Here is a 23,836-nt window from a genome sequence, read left to right as displayed (position 1 = left end):
AATCACTCCCCATTCACACTTCTGAGATAACTCCAATCTCTGCCTCTGTCTTAACATGGACATCTTCCCTCTGAATGTGTCTGTGTCTTCACCCTATCTGTCTCTGTCCAAATTTCCCTCTTCTTTTAAGGACACCAGTCATATTGGATTTAGGGCCTACTCTAATCCAGTATGACCTTATTCTTAACTTTCCTGAGATAAAATGTAAGTTATTGGAGGCAGTGACATATAGTAATGCTCTTGTTTCTTTTACTGTTCCTACCTTTCAAATAATAGGTGAATAGCCATTACGGAAGTTAACATTGGTGTCCTGGGGCTTTACTGATTGCTATCTAGATACTTAAACTCCTTCTTTTGAGCCCTCTAATTTGGAGCAAAAGATAGGGTGTAAAAGGAACAGATTCTTTGAATAAAATTATAATTAATTGTATAATCTGAATATATTTGCAAATCATGCTTTTTGAAAGAAAAAGATAGAATACCAGTACTCCTTTAATCCTAAAGAGGAATTCTGTTTCATTAGCTCTCCTGGCAGCTTACATCAATGAACAGAAATACTGAAAATTACTCGTTAAAATTTTTTCTCATTGTTTTGTTTTAAGCTTACTTTATATTAAGCATTTTTAAGGGAGCCATCTTTTGATATTTGTGTCATTTTTTTTGTCACTTTTAGTGCCCTGAGTTTGAGCTATGCATTTATAGATTCATCACCTCTGACATTCATAGCAGTCTTGGTAAGAGGTGTCAGAAGTGAGCCCTGCTACTATGTGTCTATTACCAGAGACGATAAACCAATCTTTCCTCATTATCTCTTTCTATCAGGCAGGATTAGAATAGAATTGTTTATAAGCCATTATTGTAGTCATTTTTCAAGGGCCAGAAACAGTTTTGGTAAGGTTATAATAGTACAGTTATTCCTGATGAGCTGGTTTTAAAAACACTAGGAGTAAATATTTGGCTTTGAAAATTTTTCTAGAAAAAATAATTACTTGAGATTTAAAAATTAAATTTGGGATTGAGAATTTATTGTTTTTAGGAGGTAAAAGTTTTAGTTTGGTTTGAGAATATTAACACTAAAAGTAAGTGTTTTGACAAATAATGTTTTTTTCTAAATCCCAAGATCTGTGTTATTAGTACGGGCATACCTCAGAGATGTTTCATATTCGGTTCCAGACCACCACAATAAAGTGCAGATCATAGTGAAGCAAGTCGCACAGTTTTTTTTTTTGTTTTACAGTGCATATAAAAGTTATGTTCACACTATATTGTGGTCTGTTAAGTGTGCAATAGTATTATGTCTAAAAAAACAGTGCTCATACCTAATGAAAGAATACTTTATTGCTAAAAAGTGCTAACCATCACCTGAGCCTTCAGGGAGTTGTAGTCTTTTTGCTGGTGGAGGGAGGGCCTGGCCTCGATGCTGAAGGCTGCTGGCTGATCAGGGCAGTGGTGGCTGAAGGTTGGGGTGGCTGCAGTGTTTCTTAAAGTAAGACAATGAGGAGATTTGCCGCATCAGTTGACTCTTCCTTTCATGAACAATTTCTCTGTAGCATGCACTGCTGTTTGATAGCATTTTACCCACAGTAGAATTTCTTTCAAAATTGGAGTCAAGGCCTCTCAGACTCTGCCACTGCTTTATCAACTCAGTTTATGCTATATTCTGAATCTTTTGTTGTCATTTCAACAGTCTTCACCAGGAGTAGATTTCGTCTCAAGAAACCACTTTCCTTGTTCATCCATAAGAAGCAACTCGTCATCTGTTCAGGTTTTATCATGAAATTGCAGCAGTTCAGTCACATCTTCTGGATAACTTGCTGCAGCTTCTACATTAGCACTTGGCGGCTTCACCTTGCACTTTTATGTTTTGAAGACAGCTTCTTTCCTTAAACCTCGTGAATTAACCTCTGCTAGCTTGAAACTTTTCTTCTGCAGCTTCCTTACCTCTCTCAGCCTTTGTAGAATTGCTCTAGATTAGGCTGTGACTTAAGGGGATGTTGTGGTTGGTTTTGATCTCCTATCTAGGCCACTGAAACTTTCTCCATATCAGCAATAAGTCTGTTTTGCTTTCTTATCATTTGAGTATTCACTAGAGCAGCACTTTAAAGTCTCTTCAGGAACTTTACTTTGCATTCACAACTTGGCTGTTTGGTGCAAGAGGGCTAGCTTTTGGCCAGTCACGGCTTTTGACATGCCTTCCTTACTAAACTTAGCTTAATCTCTCATTTCTAGCTTTTGATTTAAAGTGAGAGACGTGTGACTCTTCCTTTCACTTGAACGCTTAGAGGTCACTGTAGTGTTACTAATTAGACTAATTTCAATATTGTTGTGTCTCGGGGAACAGGGAGGCCCGAGGAGAGGGAGAGATGGGGCACAGCTGGTCATTGGAGCAGTCACAGCACACACAGTGTTTATGGATTAAGCTTGCTGTCTTACATGGGTGTAGTTCATAGTGTCCCAAAACAATCACAGGAGTAACGTAAAGATCAGTGATCATAGATCACTGTAACAAATACAACAATAATGAAACAGTTTGAATTATTGCAAGAATTACTAAAATGTGATACAGAGGCAGGAAGTGAGCAAATGCCATTAGAAAATGGCACTGATAGACTTGCTTAATGCAGGGTTGCCACAAACCTTCAATTTGTAAAAAACACAGTACATGTGAAGCACAATAAAGCAAAGTACAGTAAAATAATAGTTTTTATTATTTTTATTAATAGTTTAATTATATTGAACATTTTTACTTTAATCTGAAAAGATTCCTTTTCCATCCATTTATTCTTGCATTCATCCAAGCATCCATCTGTACATCAGTTATTTAGTTGATCCTTCATATATGCCAGTACTGTTCTAGACATTGAAAATATAGCAGTGAACAGGACAAAGTTTCTGTCTATGTGGAACTCATATTCTATTATAGTTAATAAAAGTGTATTTTAATTTTAGAAGAACTCAAAAGAAAAATGGGATATCTAGATGTAGATGTTAGTAATTTCTAAAATGTTCTTTCCAAATTTTTAGATCTAAGCGTTAAAGAGAAAATAATTGAAGACATGCGAATGACCCTAGAAGAACAAGAACAAACTCAAGTAGAACAAGATCAAGTGCTTGAGGCTAAATTAAAGGAAACTGAAAGACTGGCCACAGGTGAAACAAGATTGCTTAAATATCTCAAAGCATACTCTTTCATTTTCTTTATTTTCCTAGATTTCTTTCCTTTTTAAGCATAGTTTAGTGTTTATAATAATTCATAATGAAAAAGTATTTGGTGTGTTTTTGGAACATCCTGTCACTTGTCATTTTTCATTATGATGAAAATTGTTGTACCTAAGTCAGAGAAGGAATAAGGACACTTTCATAATAACTGGATGATAGCTTGCAGTGCTCCCCAGATGTTAAGAATAAACTTTCAACTGAGTTTCACCTCTGTATAGCAACTGGTATCATCTTATATGTTTATCTCAATAAATACTCTGACTCTATCCTTCATAATACCATCAGTGGGTTGTTTTTGTTTTTAATTTTTGAGAACATGAAGTTTCCTATATATTGGCATGCATTTATACTGTGTAGTCAGAACACTATTCAGTGGGTTATTGAGAGGTTTTTGTAGTTCTTCTCTAAGAATTTGGTAAGCTCTTAGAATGGTCTCGGTTCTATCTTGGTCTGTGTACTTCTGCTTCTGGGCTCTGCTGATTCTTGTCTGTATGCCATGCCACATACAGCTCTATGTGGTATAACTTTTGCATGTACTTTAAAAATAATTTTATGTTTTCAAATCAGAATTGGAAAAATGGAAGGAAAAATGCAAAGATTTGGAAACCAAAAGCAATCAAAGGTCAAATAAAGAACTTGAGGATAACACAGATGTACTTAATATAAAGCTCAGTAAGCTTCAAGATGAGTTACAGGTATGATTTTTATCTATATATGTAATTGTATCTTTATATATATTCATTATATTTCTCATAAAAGGGTAATTTAGTAAATATTTTATAATTAATTTAGATATGGATGAACCAGTAGCTGGGAAATGTTAATATATAATTTTTCAGTATACACTCAAGTGACACAGGGAAGAAATTCCCAAGATACGAGCTACTAAGTAAGTGCCAATGAAAATGCAGTGGTTGGGTCTACAGTTTTACATATTTAATTTTTAAATCATCACTTCTTATGTCTTTGTACCTATTTTCTATGCTTTAAACTTCTAACTCATCAACTACTGCTGTGGAGAAGATGACTATTAGGAAAATTATTTTGATTATTGTAAATTTAATTATTAAGCTGGAAAAGAATAGAGTTGAATGTCTGAACCCTGGAATACATTTGAAACTAAACTTCTACAGAGAAGATATTCTGTTTTGTGTTTATATGTTTTTCCATGTTTAGCTTTCACATACTATGTGTAGAATACAACATATGGGGGAAATATATTTTTAATGGAACTTAAAAATACTACGTAAAATTTTGTACATTTTATTTATTAGAAGTTGCAATCCAACTGTAGTTTTGGGATTGAAGAAAACATAACAGTGATTTTGAAAAGACTGCATCTAAATTATTTTCTTAAATTCAGGCTGTGTATAATCAGATACTGAACAAATACAAAAGAAATCAGTTACTTTCTTTTGTAACTATTAATTATATACTTTAGAATTTACCCTTTCCACTCCATTAATTATGAAAAAATAACTAATTTCATTGAGAATGTTCATATTAAGGAATACCAGTATGTTCTACGTTGTTCTAAAATAATGTGATCACTTATCTTAGATAATAAACGGGATTTTTAAATACATAGCTTTTAATGTGGTATTACTGTTTTTGTTTCAAATGAAGTTTTACTTGAATTTTGAATGTATAAATTAGACAATTTGAACCCAAAGGATCTATGGAAACCTCTTTGAAATTTACTGATCAACTATATTTTCTTTTTTTTTTCTTTTTTTTTTTTTTTGCGGTACGCGGGCCTCTCACTGTTGTGGCCTCTCCCGTTGCGGAGCACAGGCTCCAGACGTGCAGGCTCAGCAGCCATGGCTCACGGGCCCAGCCGCTCCGCGGCATGTGGGATCTTCCTGGACCGGGGCATGAACCCACATCCCCTGCATCGGCAGGCAGACTCTCAACCACTGCGCCACCAGGGAAGCCCCAACTATATTTTCTGTCCAGCTGTTCCCAATGTTCCTTAAACTAATAAATGTTTGCCCTGTTGCACAAGTTATTCTTTATTTGGCATCCTGTATACCTAGGAAAATTTTATTTTTGGAACCATACAATTAGAAATGACTACCATAAATCAAATTTTTTTTTAATCTGGCATTTAAGAAGGCTTGGTTCTCTGTAACTCTTTCAGAAATTTCAATTGTTTCTTCTTAAGCTCACTGATGATGGAAAGTCCTCAAATTCACTTTATAGCAAAATAAAGTTTATAAACGAAATAACTATTTAGGAAAGCAAACCAACAGTGTTCTTTTGATAATCTGAAATAACCTCAAATCTTGTCATTATTTAAAGAAAAATACTTGTTTTTAACTTTTTGAAGAGGTGAAATGAAAAGTGCTGGATTACATGGAAATGTTATAAATACAGATTTATTAACTGCTTTTGAAACATATTTTAGTTACTTATGCTATTTATACATATAGGAATCTGAACAGAAATATGAAACTGATAGAAAAAAATGGTTAGAAGAAAAAATGATGCTTCTCACTCAAGCAAAAGAAGCTGAGAATCTACGAAACAAAGAGATGAAAAAATATGCTGAAGACAGAGAACACTGTTTGAAGCAACAAAATGAAATGGTTGGTAACAATTATACTTTCTCTTCTATGTATTTCGCCTGCTTTCTTTGGTTTCTTAAATTTTTTGCTGGGATTCTTATATTCTTATCGGTATCTACTTGGTTGCGTGGTTTTGTTTTTTGTTTCTTTTTTTCAAAGGCAGTTTGTCTGTTTGTAAGATGACTTTTCTAGCCCATTTTATCTTGAAGTTCTTATTGTTGGGAAAATAATATCTCAATATTTAGATTCAGAACTTAAAAATCTCTTCTTTTGACTGCCACAGGGTTATCCCTACTGTATTGTAAAACATTTACATTTTGAACTGTAGATTCTACTAACATGGTGTTTATATTTTACCTCATAAGGTGATTTTATCTGTTTTTTTTTTTTAAGTCAACTAAATAGTTTCTAGAAGACAATAGGTAGAAATAATTTTCAGTTTTACATTGACTGGCTCTAGTTCTTAAGTGATTCTATCTTAGCTTGTTTTTTTTCCTCCTATTTAAATCGACAACTTAGTCTGTTTGACACAATCAGAAAAAAGAAGTTGAAAGTCATCATTGATCCGAGGAAAGCTGTTGAGTAATACATTAACGTTATTTTTAAATGAAAAACTAGTCCTCTATTTACAGTAATAGTAACGTGGCAGTATCACATTGTCATCTATTGGCATTTCCTTTGTTAATGACAGAATTTTACTTATACCAGCTAAACTTTCCTATACAAACAGGAATATTAATTTTCAATAAGTTAGGGATGATTTTTTCCAATGATTTTTAAATTTTTTTTATCTTTTTATTTTGAAATCATTTTATTTCCAGAAAAGTTGCAAAACTAGTACAGGGAATTTCTGTATACCTATCACCCAACTTCTGATGTTAGATCTTACATAACAACAGTACAATTATCAAAACCAACAAATCAATATTATTATAGTACTGTTAGCTAACTTATGGACCTTACTAGAATTTCACCAGCTTTCCCACTGTTTTTTTCTGGATATAGGATCTAATCTGGGATACTACGTTCCATTTAGTTGTTGTGTTTCCTAAGAGTCTTAACTCTCTTTGTCATGTGACAAGTTATGTGAGACTAATACTTGTCATTACTACAGCAGTGAGATGGCAATATATTTCACTTCATGTGCGAACTCCACATGACTGGCGGTGCCTTCAGGAAGTGCTGGGTTGAGTCAGATTGTAATGCTGTGTTTATCTTAACAGGAAATGTTGCTGCTGGTTCTCGTTCTGTCCATAGCCCATCCAACCTTCCTGGACAGTAATAAGAGGCAAGAAGTGAAATCAAAGCTGTTGGCTGTCATAGTCAGTCACTCTGCCTCCAACCCAGGAACGGGCCTACTTTCTTTTCCTAATGAGTAGTCCCTCTAGCAGCAATGCCAGCAAGTAAACCTCCTTTGAGTTTTTAATCCTAGAGAAAGCTAGCTTTCTCCTTTCTCCCATATATTTCTTTACAATCATACCTAGGATAGGTGTCTATGATATTTAAGAAATAAATTGTTGATTTTTTTAAAGCTTTTAAAATTGTAACATACATAACGCAGTAAGTAAACAAAACAAACATATAGTTCAATGAATTATTATTATAAAGCCAGCCCCCACTTACCTACCACCGAGTTTAAAAAATAGAACCCTCTTCTGAATGGTAATAACTGTTCTGTCTTTTAATGTTAAACTTTAGTTTGGCTCATTTATGAATTTTATATAAATGAAAACATATAAATACATAGAATGCATTTTTTGTGTCTGGCTTCTTTCACTCAGTATTATGTTTGTGAGGATCATCTTTACTGTTGCAGGTAGCTGGAGTTAGTCTATTTTCATTGCTGAATATTTCAGTGTATAAATATACCTCAGTCTGTTCAATTTAAAGTTGAATATATGTGGATTGTTTCCTGTTTTGGGCTGTTAATGCATAAGATCTCCTGTTAACATTTTTATATATTTCTCTTAGTGCACATGTGTATACATTTCTATTGCCTATATAGCCAAGAATAGAATTGCTAGTTGATAGGGTAAACGTATGTGGAACTCTAATAGAATGCCAGACTGATTTTCAAAATAGTTGTATCCATTTATACTCCAACTAGTATTGTTGGATGTTTAGTTTATTGGCTCTGCCTGTCCAAGTCCCCTTGCTTATCTTCTATTGGACTATCTTTTTTTTTTTAATTTTTTTATAGGAGTTCCTTATACTTTCTGGATAGGAGCGTGTTGCAGTTACCTTCTTTCAATCTCTGGTTTACTTTTTTACTCTCCTGTTGCCTTTTTAGAACAGAAATTCTTAGGTATTGTAATTCATTTTCCCAGTCTTTTCCTTTATGAACCTCAGGGCATGAAGATGTTTTCTTACATTATTCCTGAAAGGTTTGGGGTTTTACCTTTCATATTTAGACCCTAGAATTAATTTTTGTGTTGGAGTGAGATGGGGTAAAAGCTGTTATTGTCACTGTAAATGTGTATTAACGATCAACCTGGTAGTACATATTGAAGAAACTGTCTTTTTTTTATTGCTCTGCAACTTTTGTCATAAATCAGTTGTCCAAGTGTTAACTTTCATACATTGTGTGAGATTAAGATTAAGGTTTTTTCTTTTTTTCCATTTGGCTATTCAGTTGTTCCATCACTCTTTGTTGAAAAGACTGTCCTTTCCTCCATTGAAATTCTTTGGCATTTTTATAGAATATCAATTGACCATAACATTTGTGGATCCTGTCCTCTGCTTTCTGATGTCTGTGTATCCTTACGCCAATATCACGGTCTTGATTATTATTATTACAGTAGGCTTGAAATGATGTAGTGTGATTGCTCCTATTTATTTTTTTGCGATATGTGGGCCTCTCACTGTTGTGGCCTCTCCCGTTGCGGAGCACAGGCTCCGGATGCGCAGGCTCAATGGCCATGGCTCACGAGCCCAGTTGCTTCGTGGCATGTGGGATCTTCCTAGACCGGGGCACGAACCCATGTCCCCTGCATTGGCAGGCGGACTCTCAACCACTGTGCCTCCAGGGAAGCCCATTCCTACTTTGTTCTTCATTTTCAACATAATTCTGACTGTTATGTCATTTGCATTTTCCTATTATTTTTAGAGTCAGCTTTTTCATTTCTACCAGCACACACACACACACACACACAAACATGCACGCGCTTGCTTGGATTTTGAAGTTGCTTTGACTCTAGATCTTTTGGGGGAGACCTGGCATCTTAACAATATTGAATCTTTTGATCCTTGAACACAGATTCTCTTTTTGTTTATTTAAGTGTTCTTTTATTTCTTTCAGCAGTGTTTTGTAGTTTGCCATGTTTAGGTCTTGCACATATTTTCTTTAATTTACCACTATTTCATGATTTTTGAATCCAGTGAAAATGGTATTTTTAATTTTCATTTCTCTATTGTTTGTTGCTATTAGTTTTGTCATTTGTTTTATTGTAATTTTACCGTCTCATTCTCAAATATTGGGGGAAATGCTAGAATTAGTTTAAAAGCTGTAATTTTTTTATTGAAAGAAGTGCCCAATGTGAACATTTAAGATATATGAAGGCATTATGTGCTTGGCTTTATAAGTAAATATTTTATTGAGACTTGACTACGTAATTTGTTATATATCCTGTTCACAGTTGTATTTATTGTGTTATTTAGAAATTCAAAAATTTCTTAGGTTCATAATTTTGCAAGGTTTATTTTAACATTTTGTCCATATTCTTTTTAGGAAATGCTTGAAGCACAGTTGGCTGAGAAAGATGGTAACCTCCAACAGTGGCGGGAAGAACGCGATCAGCTGGTTGCAGCTTTAGAAATACAGCTGAAAGCACTTATCTCCAGTAACATACAGAAAGATAATGAAATCGAACAATTAAAAAAGATCACATCAGAAACTTCTAAAACAGTCAGTAGAATCATGTTCTTTCTATGCCTTTTTAAATTAAACATAGGAAGTATTCAAAATTATTTAATTGATTAACTTTTAAAGAATAAAAATGTAAGTAGATCAGTGGGGAATCATAGTTTGAAAAAATTGTTTGGATATTGGTCATGAATTTTGAGTTTTCAGAGTTTATCATTATGGTTGACTCATCAATGACTAAATGAGAAATAGTACTTTCTCCAATATTTTGGTCATATCTCTCAGATAGAATAATTAGAAAATAAACTGATGATTTAGTCCCTAATCTGCCTTTAAAATGTGGAAATGTGACTCAGCCTGAACGCTTGGTGATATTTAAATACTTGAACTCATCCTAAATTTATGATAAAGATACAAATTGTTTTTGAAAATAAGCACAATGGTGAGGAGATGGGAGTCATTCAGGAGCTACTTTCCCCCCCCCACCCTCTGGCTGCACCACACAGCTTGCAGGGATCTTAGTTCCCCGACCAGGGATCGAACCCAGCCCCCGGCAGTGAGAGCACCGAGTCCTAACCACTGGACCGCCAGGGAATTCCCAGGAGCTACTTTTGTAATACTGCATTGGGGCTAGGAACCCTAGATAAAGAAAGTATTGCATTTCACAGATAGCTATTTCCCAGGTAAATTGAATCAGGGTACATCTGAAGCTAGTCTTTCCAGAGTAAATAATCTGCATTTGAAAATCTGCTGTTCTGCAGCCTTCAGACAATAATAAAATTAAATGTGTTTGTGTGTATATGTCTCTTACATCAAAAGACATGATTCTAAGAGAAAGACTGCTCAAAACAGAGGTATTAGCATGTGGTATAAATTGCACAGAATAGAAAGTTAGAAAAACTAGGTATCAACTGCTTTCAGTGTGGTTTTGGGACCTTTAGGAAAATTACTTAACATTTCCAAACTTTAAAACAGAGATGATGATGTCTTTCTAATAGAATTGTGAAAACTAATCGAGAGCATTTGTAAAACAGTTAGCACAGTTATTACCACAGTGGAAGTCAGTACATGCTAGTTGCTTTCCCCATTATGAATGCAATAGGATCTTTTTTATTTGACAATTATGGGTAGGTGACATAAGAGATGTATTTGACTTTTGATTTTGATGGTAGTGATTAGAAGGTGCACGTTGGAATTTATCAAGTTTAAAAATGTATTCTGATTTTTTTTATAGATCCCTTAAGTAGGGTTTAGGAATAGAGCATACCCTATGACTGATTAAGTGGGATGAAGAGTGTGCAGCAAGGAAAGGTTTAGTTATCAGTATGGTCTTTTCTACTCTAATGCTATAGTTGCATCCCTAAGACACCTCTAGTTTTTCAAAATTGTGTTATCAAAGTGATTTGGGGGGTTCAAGCTCCAACTCAGTACAGACCGTGGTCATGTTATTTAATTTCTCTCTGTTTCTTCATCTGGAAAGTAGGAATAACAATTCTTGCCAAATCTCAGAGTTGCAGTGAAAGTAAAATGAGAGAATATATGTAAAACACCTTGGAAGTTGAAAGTAATCTTTCAAATTTCTCTTTAGATCAGATTCAGAAGAGGCTGGAAAGTTGCCCAGCCTTTCCTAACTCTCGGAGGATGAAAGAGAAGAAGAAGGAGCGTTAGTTGGTCATTGAAGAAGTCTTTAATTACTTCCATTATTTAATTCACCCAAATCTTGATATTATATTCTTTAGGTGAAGTATTTTAATGTATATTCGGTTACGGTGGCTTGTTGCTTTAATATTTCCTTACTTTAGGAAAAACAGACCATGGATATCCAGCCCAGACATATGAGTTCAATGGATCCTGAAAGGGTTGAAACTGAACCTCAGTCAACAAATTTTGAAATTTCCAGGGATGAAGTAGAAGTGAGTATTTGATAACACAGTCCACTTTTTTTTTTTTTTTTTTTTTATGCGGTATATGGGCCTCTCACTGTTGTGGCCTCTCCCGTTGCGGAGCACAGGCTCTGGACACGCAGGCTCAACGGCAATGGCTCATGGGCCCAGCCACTCCACGGCATGTGGGATCTTTCCGGAGCAGGGCATGAACCTGTGTCCCCTGCATCGGCAGGCGGACTCTCAACCACTGCGCCACCAGGGAAGCCCACACAGTCCACTTTTTAACCGTCTTTACCAATGACCATTAATTACTAAATAACACTTGCAAGTATAATTTAATCAGTTGTTGTAGGTATCTTGCTGTACAGTTAGCTGTGTGTGCTCTTGGCTATGGAAAGGAAAACTGGAGGCTTTTGAGGGGAGATGCAATTCTTTGGGGGAAATTTGATCCCCAAATGGTATTAATTTCCTGTCAAAATGGTACTGATCTCAAACAGATCTTGATTATAAACAAATTTGATGGTCAGAAATAGGAAATCCCACAAAAGATAAAATATGGATGACTATTTTCCCTCATAAGCAGTCCATTTAATAAGCATTCTAGTAAATAGTATTTTTTGGAAATTTTACCCATTTTATAACTTTATCACCAAATCCCAGTAACCTCACAATGAGTTTCCTTAGTTTGAAGTGGGCTTAGGGTTCTGTGACTTGCGTTGGATAACGTAGTTTCTCAGATTACCTATGAAATAGATGAAAATTCTATGTCACTTTTTGAAAATAAAATTACTTTTTAAATATTTATTTTAAAAACACATTTATTGGGAACATTCATTGTTGGGAACCTGGCACTGAGGTTAAAGACATAAGTAAGATATGATCGCCATCCTTAAGGAATAAGAACTCTAATAAGACAGGTGTTTAATGACTATCTTTTTTCACCTTATGGACTAAGTGTTATAAAGAGAGTGCTAAGAAGGAACACTGATGAGGAGGATATGATGAATTTTGCCTGAGTGGTTGTGGACGTGGATTAGAAAAAGTAACATCGTACTGGGTCTTAAAGGTGAATAGAAGTTGACCAAGCAGAGAATGGGAAGAGAAAGGCATTTTGATCTGGGGAAATAACACAAGCCATTCCTTACAAGGCTTCAGAAGAATCATGTTACTTCCACCACATGCTATTAGTCATGGAAGCCATTAAGGCCAGCCCCAATTCAAGGAAGGGGAATGAGACTCTATCTCTCAATGGGAAGAACAGTAAAGAATTTACAGCAAACTTTAGTTTACCATAACTAGGGTGCTTATTAAAAATCCTTGACTCTTTCCTTGGAGAGTTCTGATTTAGTAGGTTTGTGCTAGGGTCCAAGAATCTTTTAAACAATTTCTCTAGATAATTCTTACGATGACACAGGTTTGGGAAATACTGATCTCTAAGCTTCTCTCAATTTTAACATACCATGTATAAAACTGGAGAAAGTAGATGATGATTCAGTCTTTCTGTCCTTGCTGTAGCAAATTTGATCCAGCAAACTTTTTATCTTTTCCAATTTATTGTTTTTAATAGGTATTTGAGAGAGTTAATTTTTGGCAATTTAGAAATTCATATTCTGCAAATAAGATTTGTTTTCCTTTTAAATTCTCTTGTAGGATGGATCTGTAGTCCTTGACTCTTGTGACGTGTCAACAGAAAATAATCAAAGTACTCGATTTCCAAAACCTGAGTTAGAGATTCAATTTACACCTTTACAGCCAAACAAAATGGCAGTGAAACACCTGGGTTGTACCTCACCAGTGACGGTTAAGATTCCCAAGGCCCGGAAGAGGAAGAGTAATGAAATGGAGGAGGTAAATACTTAACTATTAAGTGAATTAAACAAGTAAACCTTATTATTATTAAGCTCAGTGATAATATATAGTTAAACTCTGTTACATTGCCCTCCTATTCATAAGCACTGCCATTAGAGACCAAAACCATAGTTTATAGTATATTTAATACTGTTTTAAGAATATTACTGTGGTGAATAGTCCTCAAACAAAAAGCTTATAGATTTTAAAATATATAGATTATTCCTTCTTTTAGTGAAGCTATGACAGGTCAAATGGTGGTGGATTTTAGTAGCGAGCTATTTCAGTATACCAGTCCTGTTCAAACATAGTCACTTTCCCTCCAATGGAAGAGAAAAGGTGTTGATAAAAGGAATTAGAGAAACTGAAACGACTAACTTGCTTCAATATAATCTTTGTCATTTAACTAAAATCTTAGGTCTCTATGATCATAATAGGTTTCAGAAGAGAAATTCTTTTTCTATGAGCCAGTATTAAAATTTGGGTCTCGATTTAGTGGTAGGCCAAGAACGATTTACTTCTTCTTGCTGCAGCTTTCTGATCATGGGGTTACCAAACCTTCTATCATATTCTAGCCAGTCACATAAACTTTCCGATCCTCACTTTCCTCCTTTTGGAAATAAAGAATTAGATATAATATGTTTAAAATGTTTTGCTTTTGTTCCACATATGGTAGATACATAATAAATGGCAATATTTATGTTAACAGAAATATTTATGTTTAAAACTATAATTATAAACTCTCTAGCACAATAACTTTTTTTCCAACTTGTCTTTTTCACTCCTTTAAAGAGTAGTGTATTTTCAAGTTGGTGGAAGAGCAGAAATAATATTAACCATACTCCTGAGGCTCTCTGTCAGGTAATACATTTGCTGAATGAATATTATTTAGCATATTTCCTTCTACGCATAGAACACCTTTACGATTGTTCTGGAGAGCCTTAGTTAACTTTTATTCTATATTTATTTAATTTATATTTAGTACGCTTTAGATACCATTAAGATTAGTTGACCCTTGAACAACATGAGGGTTAGGTGCCAGCCACAGCGCAGAAAAATCTTGTGTAACTTACAGTCGGCCCTCAGAATGTGAGGTTCCTCATCCACGGATTCAACCAACTACAGATCATGTAGTAATGTAGTATTTACTATTGGAAAAAATCAGTGTATAAGCATACTCATGCATTTCAAACCTGTTTTGTTCAAGGGCCAACTGTACTAAGTTTAATTTCATCATCTTTGTTAACATGGTGACTAACATCTATGTTGACTTGATTCATTTTTTTCAGAGGAAAAGGAAAAATTGGTTGTATACTCAGAGGGTTAAGATAAAATTATTTTATTCATTTTACTGCCGGCATATACTCCCAGTTTCAGAATAGATACACAGATTGTTGTAGGGTAAATCATGTAGAAACTTAAAAGTTTTAACTGATTTTGCTAGCTCTTTACTGCTGTAATAAACTGAATGTTGTAAAGTCCTCAGGAAAATAATTTATACAGTGCTATATTCTAATCTAGTGAAGACTCCAAAGAGCTCTTTATTGAACACTACAAGTATGATGGAGTTACAATCTTTCTTCCTTTGCTTCCCCTGATTACCATCTATCTGTCTTTCCTCTTTTACGAAATCTTCTTCTTGTGATCCTTAAGACTTTACTTGGTAACTTGAATTCTGAGGTTCAGTCATGATCTCTCTGCTTCTGTTCTTGCTTTTTTTTTTCCTTTTATGCTTATAATCTTTAGTATGATTAGTATTTGCACAAGTTCAGTTCAGTTAATGTACTACAAAAGACTTTGTCTTAAGATTAAGTGGGGAAAAGAAGAGTGAGATGTCATGCCTTTTTAGTAGCAAAAACAGATTGTATTTCTTAACTTTCACATTTTACCTGTGCTTATACTGCAGATTTTTGTTTTGTTTTCAGTGTCACTAAGTATCAACTAGAGGTTATGCTCAGCATGATTTGGGAGTTGAGAAAAGGGTAGATAAATATATTGCTATGTTGTACTGTCAAGATGGGGTTCAAATAAAAGATGTTATCCCTTCATTTAACTAATGTAATTTCATCATGATGCATGTGAAAAATTCATACCTTCAATCATTTTGCGATAAAAACATGTATTGCATCATCATGCTGTGCACTTAAACTTACATATGTTATATATGAGTAATATTTCAATGAAGTTGGCAAAAAACATTGTGCCTTCAGTCAGGGTTTCTCAACTTCAGCGTGATTGACATTTTCAGCCAGATATTTCTTTGTTTTGGAGAGTTCAATGCCCTATACATTTTAAGGGGTTTTTAGCAGTATTCCTGGCCTCTACCCACTAGTTTCCATTAAACCTGCCCCTTATCCCCAGCAGTGACAACCAAAAATACCTTCAGACAATGCCAATGTCCCCTGGGGTCAGAATTGCCCCTGGTTAAGAACCATTTTCTTGTTTTGTTGTTGTTTGTTTGTTAGTTTGCTTTTGTTCATTTTTTTCCTCCCCTGGAGTCTAGAGAGAGAAAGAAAACACTGTCAAGAAATTAATCAGTGCTGAAATTCATTATTTTTAGGACTTTGTGAATTTTGAAAATAAGAAGAATGCTACACCCAGAACTAATTTGAAGTCCCCTGTTTCTGAGCATAGAAATTCTTCTGTCAAAAAGGAACAAAAGGTTCGTCTTCTAATTTGTCCAAAATTGACCATTTTCATAACTTACATTTATAAAGTAGAAGATGAAAATAAAAATGTCAAATCTGATTAGTAATAATTATTCAGAAGTTGGGTTTTGTCCAGTTATAACTTAATTTATCTTTCATTTTCTATTCATCTAATTCAGCTCTGAATATATAACCTTTGGCATTTGGCACATAGCAGGTACCCCTTGATGTGTTCACCTCTGACTTATCATTCTATCACACTCATTCTCTGGCCCTTTCATCCCTCTCCTTATATTCTTAATCCCAAGTTCCCTGCCTGAGAATTCATAACCTGTGCCTGGCCTCTTTAATTCAACTATGGCTATAGCTGTTTCCTTCTAACATTCCTCATCAACAATAACAAGAAGTGTTTGTTTATTAGGTTTCCACACGCCCATCATCTAAGAAAACGTATTCTTTACGGAGTCAGGCATCCACAATTAGTATAAACGTGCCTGCTAAGAAAAAAGAAGGAACGCTACAGAAATTTGGAGATTTCTTACAACATTCTCCAACTATTCTTCAATCAAAAGGTTTGCAGAATATTAATTAAATGACCTTTTATGTTAGATATATGGTGTTTTCTAATATCTGATTGGTGTATAAACTCAACAACAGTGACTATTATATTTCCAATAGACAGTGTCTTATGTTAGGTATTTAGGGAGGAAACATGAAAGGATGATATATGCCTTGGTGTTCACTGTGTAATGGAAGAGAAAGATCTGTATTTAAGTAATTGATGCAGAGAAGGCTGCTTAATGTAATAGTTGTAGAGATGCAAGGAAAGTGCATGGTAGTATTGGAGGAAGAGAGCTGTTTGTTTGGGGGCTATGGGAAGATTTTATAGAAGAGATGGGATTTAACCTGGGTGTTGAAATGTTGGAAGATTATACCTCCTAGAGATAACCACTGTTAGTATTATGGTATATTTTCTTCTACTGTTTTTTTCTCTGCATGTATAAACATTACCTAATCATATATGTCAAAAGCATATATTTCTATAAATATGTATTGAGTTTAGTTGCTTAATGCTTTTTTCTTTATAATATAATGTAGACATACTGATACTTTTGTATTAATATGTGCTAAGATATATATTCTCTCTATACACGTATACATAAATATATATTTATATACACATCTACCAGAGGGAACAGTTTTAACACAAATAGAGTACCAGGAAAGTGTAGGGAATGTGCAGGCAATTACAGGTAGCAATATGCATCTGGCATCTAGAATGTGGGGAGATTATTGGGAGGAAGGGGGCAGTAAGGAGTGAGTTTTCATTAGAGTACCTGAATGGTAGCAGTAGGATAAGTTGGAGACTAGAGGTGGGGAGAATGAGGAGGGAAAGGGACTGAAAGCAGGGGCAGTTGAATTTAGTCAGATTGGTTGTGTAAAAGCTTAACCACAGAGCTTCCCAAACTTTCTTGGTTCACAGTGCCCTTAATGTCTCAGTAATTTTTTTCATTGTGTCCATGCACCCAAAGAAACACCTAATAGTTCCATCCGTTAATACTTAAGGCCAAACAATCAATGAAAATTCAGCTCCTGAAAATCCAGGTTGCCAAAATATGTCATCATCAGAAGGAAGGTAATGCGATATCTTTTTGAAACTGAACTACCCTGAGTTACCGAGCGTCACTGTTTTCCTCAAAAATTTAAACTATTCTGAGCTGCTCTTGTGAATTTGCTGCAGCATGTCTTGGTACACAGTTTGGGAACTTCAGACTTAGACCCATTTGTATATATTTTTCAAAAACTACATACATTCTTTGAAAGGTATAGTTTGTATAAGCATAGAAAATATCTGGAGAGACAAACAGCAAACTGTTAAATGTCTAAATTTGGAGAGGTGGGACTTGTTATTTTAGATGCTTCCGTATTTTATTTAAATTATGTTGACCGTTGCTTATATATTAAAAAGAAATATGTTTTCAAGGAGAGGGAGGTACCCACCTGGTAATGACTCCCTTGCTTGGTTGACTCAGCTCCTTAACGGCTTCCCTACCTATATACCCGGTGTGGAATTTTTAAAAACTTATTTCTAGTAATATAAAGTATCCTTGTTTGGGATTGTAACTGCAGTACATGTCCGTTGTTGATCACTTGGAAATAAAGGGAGAAAAGAAGATAACAGAGATTAGTGCTTAAAATTCTGCTGCTCTGATAACTACTGTTAATCCACTACTCAGTAACGCTGGTTTCCCAGTTTATCCCTTTTGTCTATCTCTTATCCATTCAGTACATGGAAGCCAGAGTGATTTTTTCAAGGTGCAAAATGAATTATTTAAACTAAATAATTTTTTGTTTTCTTGTTATCTTTTCCAGTAGAATATAAGCTCTACTCATGCAAAATGTCTGTCTGGTTTACATCCTCAGCTCTTAGTATAGTGGTTGGCACACAGAAGTGAGGAATTTCAAAGCTCCAGGCCAAAATCCTATGTGTGATTTGTTTCAGGCTGACCTTAGGCAATTACAAAGGTTTTACCTGTTAGGTCTCATGAGGGAAAGCTACCGTCCCCACATCAAACTTGATATACAGCCAGTGCATCTCAGTCTGTGAAGGGAGTTAGTCAAGGACTCAGGTCTCTTGCCAGCCGTACTCTTACACATATCTGCATTCCTAGCCTAGGTGCCTTCATTTGTATACTATTAATTGGGGGCCTTCAGTAGAGAATGTCCTCAGGCATCTCTGCCAAAGACGTTATGACGGGGAAGTGGAGGGAAACTTGAAAACACTTTTTTCCACTCTGACTCTACTTTTCCACTCCTAGCCCTCCCCCCTGGTCTCCAGCACCAAGGTCCATAAAACTACAAGTGCAAGAGCCTTTTGTTTAGGGCTCACTTGGCAATAAGATCACCCCAACTTCTGTGCTGATCCCCCTGACCCAGACTGTGCATTATTCCATGGGGGAATGTAGAAGGGCGGTGGGAGTTGGCGCTTTCTCAGGTTTAGCCTCTTGCTTATTCAATTGCAGTTAAGTGGTTAAAGGCTTTAACTTTCATTTTGACTTGTTGTCTTAATTAGCCACTCTGACATCTGGCAGCTCAGCTCTCAGGCTCAGCTCAGCCCTTGACAAGTAGACCTCAGTTTAGCGTATTTCCTTAAATGTGTTTTCTATTTAAAAAAATATATAGTTGATATCATATGTACATGGATTTTCTATCCAGAAGTTTTCCCAAATGGAAGTATGTTTTCTATTAAAATCAATATGTGTCTATTAAAAAAATAAAGCGTATGTACAAAGTAAGAAATTTTAAAATTCCTATTCAACTTACCAGAAGCAATCAACTGTTAACAATTTGGTTTATTTTACTCTATGTGTGCATGTGCACGCATTTGTTAACTAGAAGTAAAGGGCTCACAAGTTACTTTCACTTAATATTCATTGTGAACATCTTTACGTGTGAGTACTGAACTAGCTCTACCATCTTATTGTTCTTAGTGATGCATGGTCCACTATATACGTATCCTGATCTTTTCCTTAATGTAGTATAAACCTCTTCCAAGTCATTAAAGATGCCTGAGTTTTACTGGTTGTACTATAATTTACCAAACCTTTTCAAATGTTGAACATTAGTGAAGTGATATTTTATTTATTTGCCCTTTTATTTTTGCTGTTGATCATTAATTTGTGTGTTTATTAGGCATTTAATTTTTTTCTTTGTGAGTTTTCTATTCGTGTTCTTTTACCATTTATAAATTGCAGTGCTTTTCTTTTTAATATGGTTCTTTATTAAGGATTTCAAATATTTGCAGTTAGAAAATTATTTCAATATTTAACTAATGTATTTTTTTTCATAGCAAAGAAGATAATTGAAACAATAAGCTCTTCAAAGCTCTCAAATGTAGAAGTAAGTAAAGAAAATGTGTCTCGACCAAAACGGGCCAAACGGAAATTATACACAAATGAAATTTCATCTCCTATTGATATATCTGGCCAAGTGGTAAGCTACTATTTAAGTTTTCTTAAAAGTAAAACTGTTTATGTTCTTTTTAATTCTGAAGTATTCATAACAATTTGAATTATATAATGGTTTGAACTTTTATTCTGTAGACCATATTTCTTGAAACACGCTTTAAATGTTGTACTTTTGGTACTGGATGTGTTAAATTTATAGTAATTGAATATAAATGTTGCATTAATGTATGCAAGTGTCACATGCATCATCTGCATTTATAAACTCATAAGAGGAATTTTAATTCCATCAATAGAATTATCACTATTTAATAATTTATTGGCTTCTAACATCTGTTTTTCTTATTATCTTTATCACAAGAGTTGTACAAATCTGGGCCTAAGTCTGCCTGCTAAAAATATAGAATTGACATTCAGTCATTTCCTCCCACTTTCCCTCTAAGGCTTCCAGGTTTCCTTAAGAAAAGACTATATAGTTTGTCACCCTGACTTTATGACTCATTCTCCTTACTCAGAACAGGCTGTTCTATTACAGGGAAAGTTCTAATTTTCTATCATGCTTGCATCTGCCTAGTGTATGGAAGTGAAGATAGAAAAGGAATTAAAGAAAAAGCCTTCAATAGAAAATGGCCAAGAAAAATCGGGAGAGACCTTTTGCAACAGTAGCTATCAGATATAAGATAGACACTTGAAGCAAGTAGTAAAGAATTAGGATCATTAGGACATGATTTTGGAAGTACTGTTCTCTTGGTTACTTTTCTCCATCTGTCTGATAAGTACATAATTTTCTCCCTTGGCTGAAGTTATTTCTTTTCTTAGTTGCAAAATAATGCTCTTTCTACTTTCTAAGTTATATACTTGTTACTGCAAAAAATCATTTCCTAAAAATTATTTGAGGCACTTGTCTCCAAATATTTTAGTAATTATTTCAAGCTATGAATTCAGTAAGAGTGTGGATTATTTTAATTCCAGAATTAGGTAGTGTTGAAAGAATCTTTCGTAAAATCCACTACCTTAGGCATGCTTTTTAATAGAAGACTGTATATCTGCAGTCCAGGAGGACAAAAAGTACTGTCATGTACTTATTTCCATTATTAAGAACATGAACATAGCTTATTAATTGTAAGTAAGCTTTCATTTTTATTTTTATTTATAAAAACTTGTGAAATTGTTAATTTCAGATTTTGATGGACCATAAACTGAAAGAAAGTGATCATCAGATTCTCAAACGACGACTTCGAACCAAAACAGTCAAATAAATCACTTATGGAGAATGTTTTAATATAAAATTTATATTCATAATCATTATAACTTGCATCCTGACTTTTTAAAGATAATTGTATATACTGTGATACATCAAATCCCTTTGTATGTACATTGCTATTTTATAATAGTGTGATTTTAATTCAATAAAGGAAATAAGTCAGCAGTAAGTTTGCTTGTCTACTTTTCTAAGGCTTTTAAATAATAGCTTCTTTTCAAACTGTATGTATTTTCCTGTTATCCCAGGCATGGGACCAAGTGAGGAACCTAGGAAAGATGCTGTTAATTTTTGTTTGTTTTTCTATAACATAGATATCACAGGTCAGATATTTGGTTTACTTATACTTAACAGTGTTTTAGGAATTGCTTTTACTGTATCTGTTAGGAAATACAGGTAATTTTACATATCTGTTTGGATTATAGCTAAGATTCAGGGAGTAAGTGTGTACAGGTCTTCTAGTTGCTAAAATATGTATGCACATAATTTAGAAAAGATCTCAGGCCTTTAATTAGAATGTATTTTATTTTTAAATAATTGAATAGAGTTGGTTTTCTGATTTTTCCAGGACACAGAAGATTAGAAGCAAAAAGTTAGAAGGGAAGAGGCGATAACATCTAGAGGCCAAAAAATTATACTGTTATCTAGGGAAGATAGAATTTTAGACCTGGAGAGACCTTAGAAATACACTTTCCTCATTTTATAGATGAGAAAACTGAGGCCCATAAAATTTACTTTTTCAAGATCACACAACTAACGTATATTAAGCTTTGGTTTAAAAAAATACCAACAAGAAACAAAAAACAAAGCAGAGGCCTCAAGACTTGTTGCCAACTGGGGCTTTTTAAGAGCACACATTTATGCATCTGAAACCTTTAAGGTTTCATTGGATTTTAGCATTGTTTACTATAATCATGCCCCTGAGACAGGAATAAAAGTTATCTTTGGTGTCTTGTTTAGGAGACACTTATATGTGTTTGGGGAAATTTTCCATCAAAATAGTTAATTTAAAACTGAAACCTCTTTAAGCATGAACATGTTTTTATTATGCTACATGGTTTCATGCTAAAATATATATATATATATATATATATATATATATATACACACACACGTATATATATATAATTGATCCTCATTATTCACAGATTACATGATTACAAATTTGCTTATTTGCTAAAATTTATTTGTCACCCCCAAATCAGTACCTAGGCACTTTTGTAGTCATTCTCAGATATCCCTAGAGTGGCAAAAAATTTGAGTCACCCAACATGCATGTTCCCAGCTAAGGTTGAACAAGATTACACTGGCTTCTTGTTTCAGCTCTTATACTGTAAATGAGTCTACATCCCAGAATGTAGACTGAAATCAAGCCTCAACAACATCTGCAAAGGAGACAGAGTTTGACAACTGGAAGGGCTTGAGAAATACCTTGGGCTTTCCACACGCTTATACTAACAAAGCATAACACCAAGTCTGCATAAGTTGAAAGCAATCAGTCAGTAATCAAAATGCCTACTGGAACAAAAATCAACACTTCAGAGGAAGATATAGCACAGATTCTCTTTAACTTATCTTGTATAATGTGTGACATACAGTAAAAAATTAGCATATATGGAAAGAAACAGGAAAATGAGTCCTATGGTAAAGAAAAAAACGTGAAAATAAACCTTGACATGGCACAACTGTTGAATTTTGCAGAAACTTTCAAGCAGCTGTTGTGCGCATGTGCAGATTTAAAGGAAATGCTATCTCAATGAGTAAGGCAAAGGGAATCTCAGCAGAGAGATGGAAAGTATAGAGAAAACAAGTGGGCTTTTTAAAACAAAAATAACTGATGTAAACAATCTGGATAGATTTAACAGCAGATTAGAGGTGTCAGAAGAAAGTATCAGTGAATGTGGAAACAGATCAATTAAAATTGTCTAATCTGAGAATAAGGGAGATTGGAGAAAGAACAGAGCCTGAGGGTCCTATGGAACAATATCAAATGGATTAACAGGTGAAATTGGAGATCCAGAAGGCTAAAAGAATGAAAATAGAGCAGAAAAATATACTTGTAGAAATAACGGCCAAACATTTTACAAATTTTATGAGGAAACATTGGCTTTGAAGCACTGCAAACTCCAATTAAGATAAATCAAAAGAATAGTACACCTAGGAAAATCATAGTCAAACTACTAAAAACCAACAATAAAGAGAAAACTTTGGGAGACTTCCGGGTAAGATGGCGGAAGAGTAAGACGCGGAGATCACCTTCCTCCCCACGGATACACCAGAAATACAGCTACACGTGGAACAACTCCTACAGAACACCTACTGAATGCTGGCAGAAGACCCCAGACCTCCCAAAAGGCAAGAAACTCCCCACATACCTGGGTAGGGCAAAGCGGAGAGATTCCCGCACAGAGGATCGGTGCCGAGCGGCACTCACCCGCACGAGAGGCTTGTCTGCTCGCCCGCTAGGGCGGGCGGTGCTGGAAGCTGAGGCTCGGGCTTCGGTCAGAGCGCAGGGAAAGGACTGGGGCTGGCGGCGAGAACTCAGCCTGAAGGGGGCTAATGTGCCACAGCTAGCCGGCA

General features: G+C 34.9%; 1 protein-coding gene across 11 annotated transcripts in view; it reads left to right on the top strand.

Moving 5' to 3' along the window:
- The window catches only part of KIF20B (kinesin family member 20B), a 72,587-nt gene extending 51,159 nt beyond the window's left edge, over window positions 1-21,428 (top strand). For 6 of the 11 annotated variants that reach the window (XM_081251613.1, XM_081251611.1, XM_081251618.1 and 3 more), the window contains 12 exons: window positions 1,688-1,765; window positions 3,025-3,150; window positions 3,787-3,914; window positions 5,652-5,807; window positions 9,514-9,690; window positions 11,451-11,561; window positions 13,185-13,382; window positions 14,175-14,243; window positions 15,943-16,044; window positions 16,452-16,602; window positions 19,881-20,023; window positions 21,177-21,428. In XM_081251613.1, the coding sequence (XP_081107739.1) occupies window positions 1,688-1,765; window positions 3,025-3,150; window positions 3,787-3,914; window positions 5,652-5,807; window positions 9,514-9,690; window positions 11,451-11,561; window positions 13,185-13,382; window positions 14,175-14,243; window positions 15,943-16,044; window positions 16,452-16,602; window positions 19,881-20,023; window positions 21,177-21,254 (1,517 nt within the window). In that variant the 3' untranslated portion in view covers window positions 21,255-21,428. The remainder of the gene's footprint in view (window positions 1-1,687; window positions 1,766-3,024; window positions 3,151-3,786; window positions 3,915-5,651; window positions 5,808-9,513; window positions 9,691-11,450; window positions 11,562-13,184; window positions 13,383-14,174; window positions 14,244-15,942; window positions 16,045-16,451; window positions 16,603-19,880; window positions 20,024-21,176) is intronic. The other 5 variants (XM_081251620.1, XM_081251617.1, XM_081251612.1 and 2 more) reach the window with 3 other exon arrangements.
- Window positions 21,429-23,836: the final 2,408 nt, after the last annotated feature.

The sequence above is a fragment of the Mesoplodon bidens genome (genome assembly GCF_964165515.1).
Source record: "Mesoplodon bidens genome assembly, chromosome: 1".
Lineage (NCBI taxonomy): Eukaryota > Metazoa > Chordata > Mammalia > Artiodactyla > Ziphiidae > Mesoplodon > Mesoplodon bidens.
Note: the sequence above shows the minus strand (reverse complement) of the source record. Positions and strands in the feature narration are given on the sequence as shown.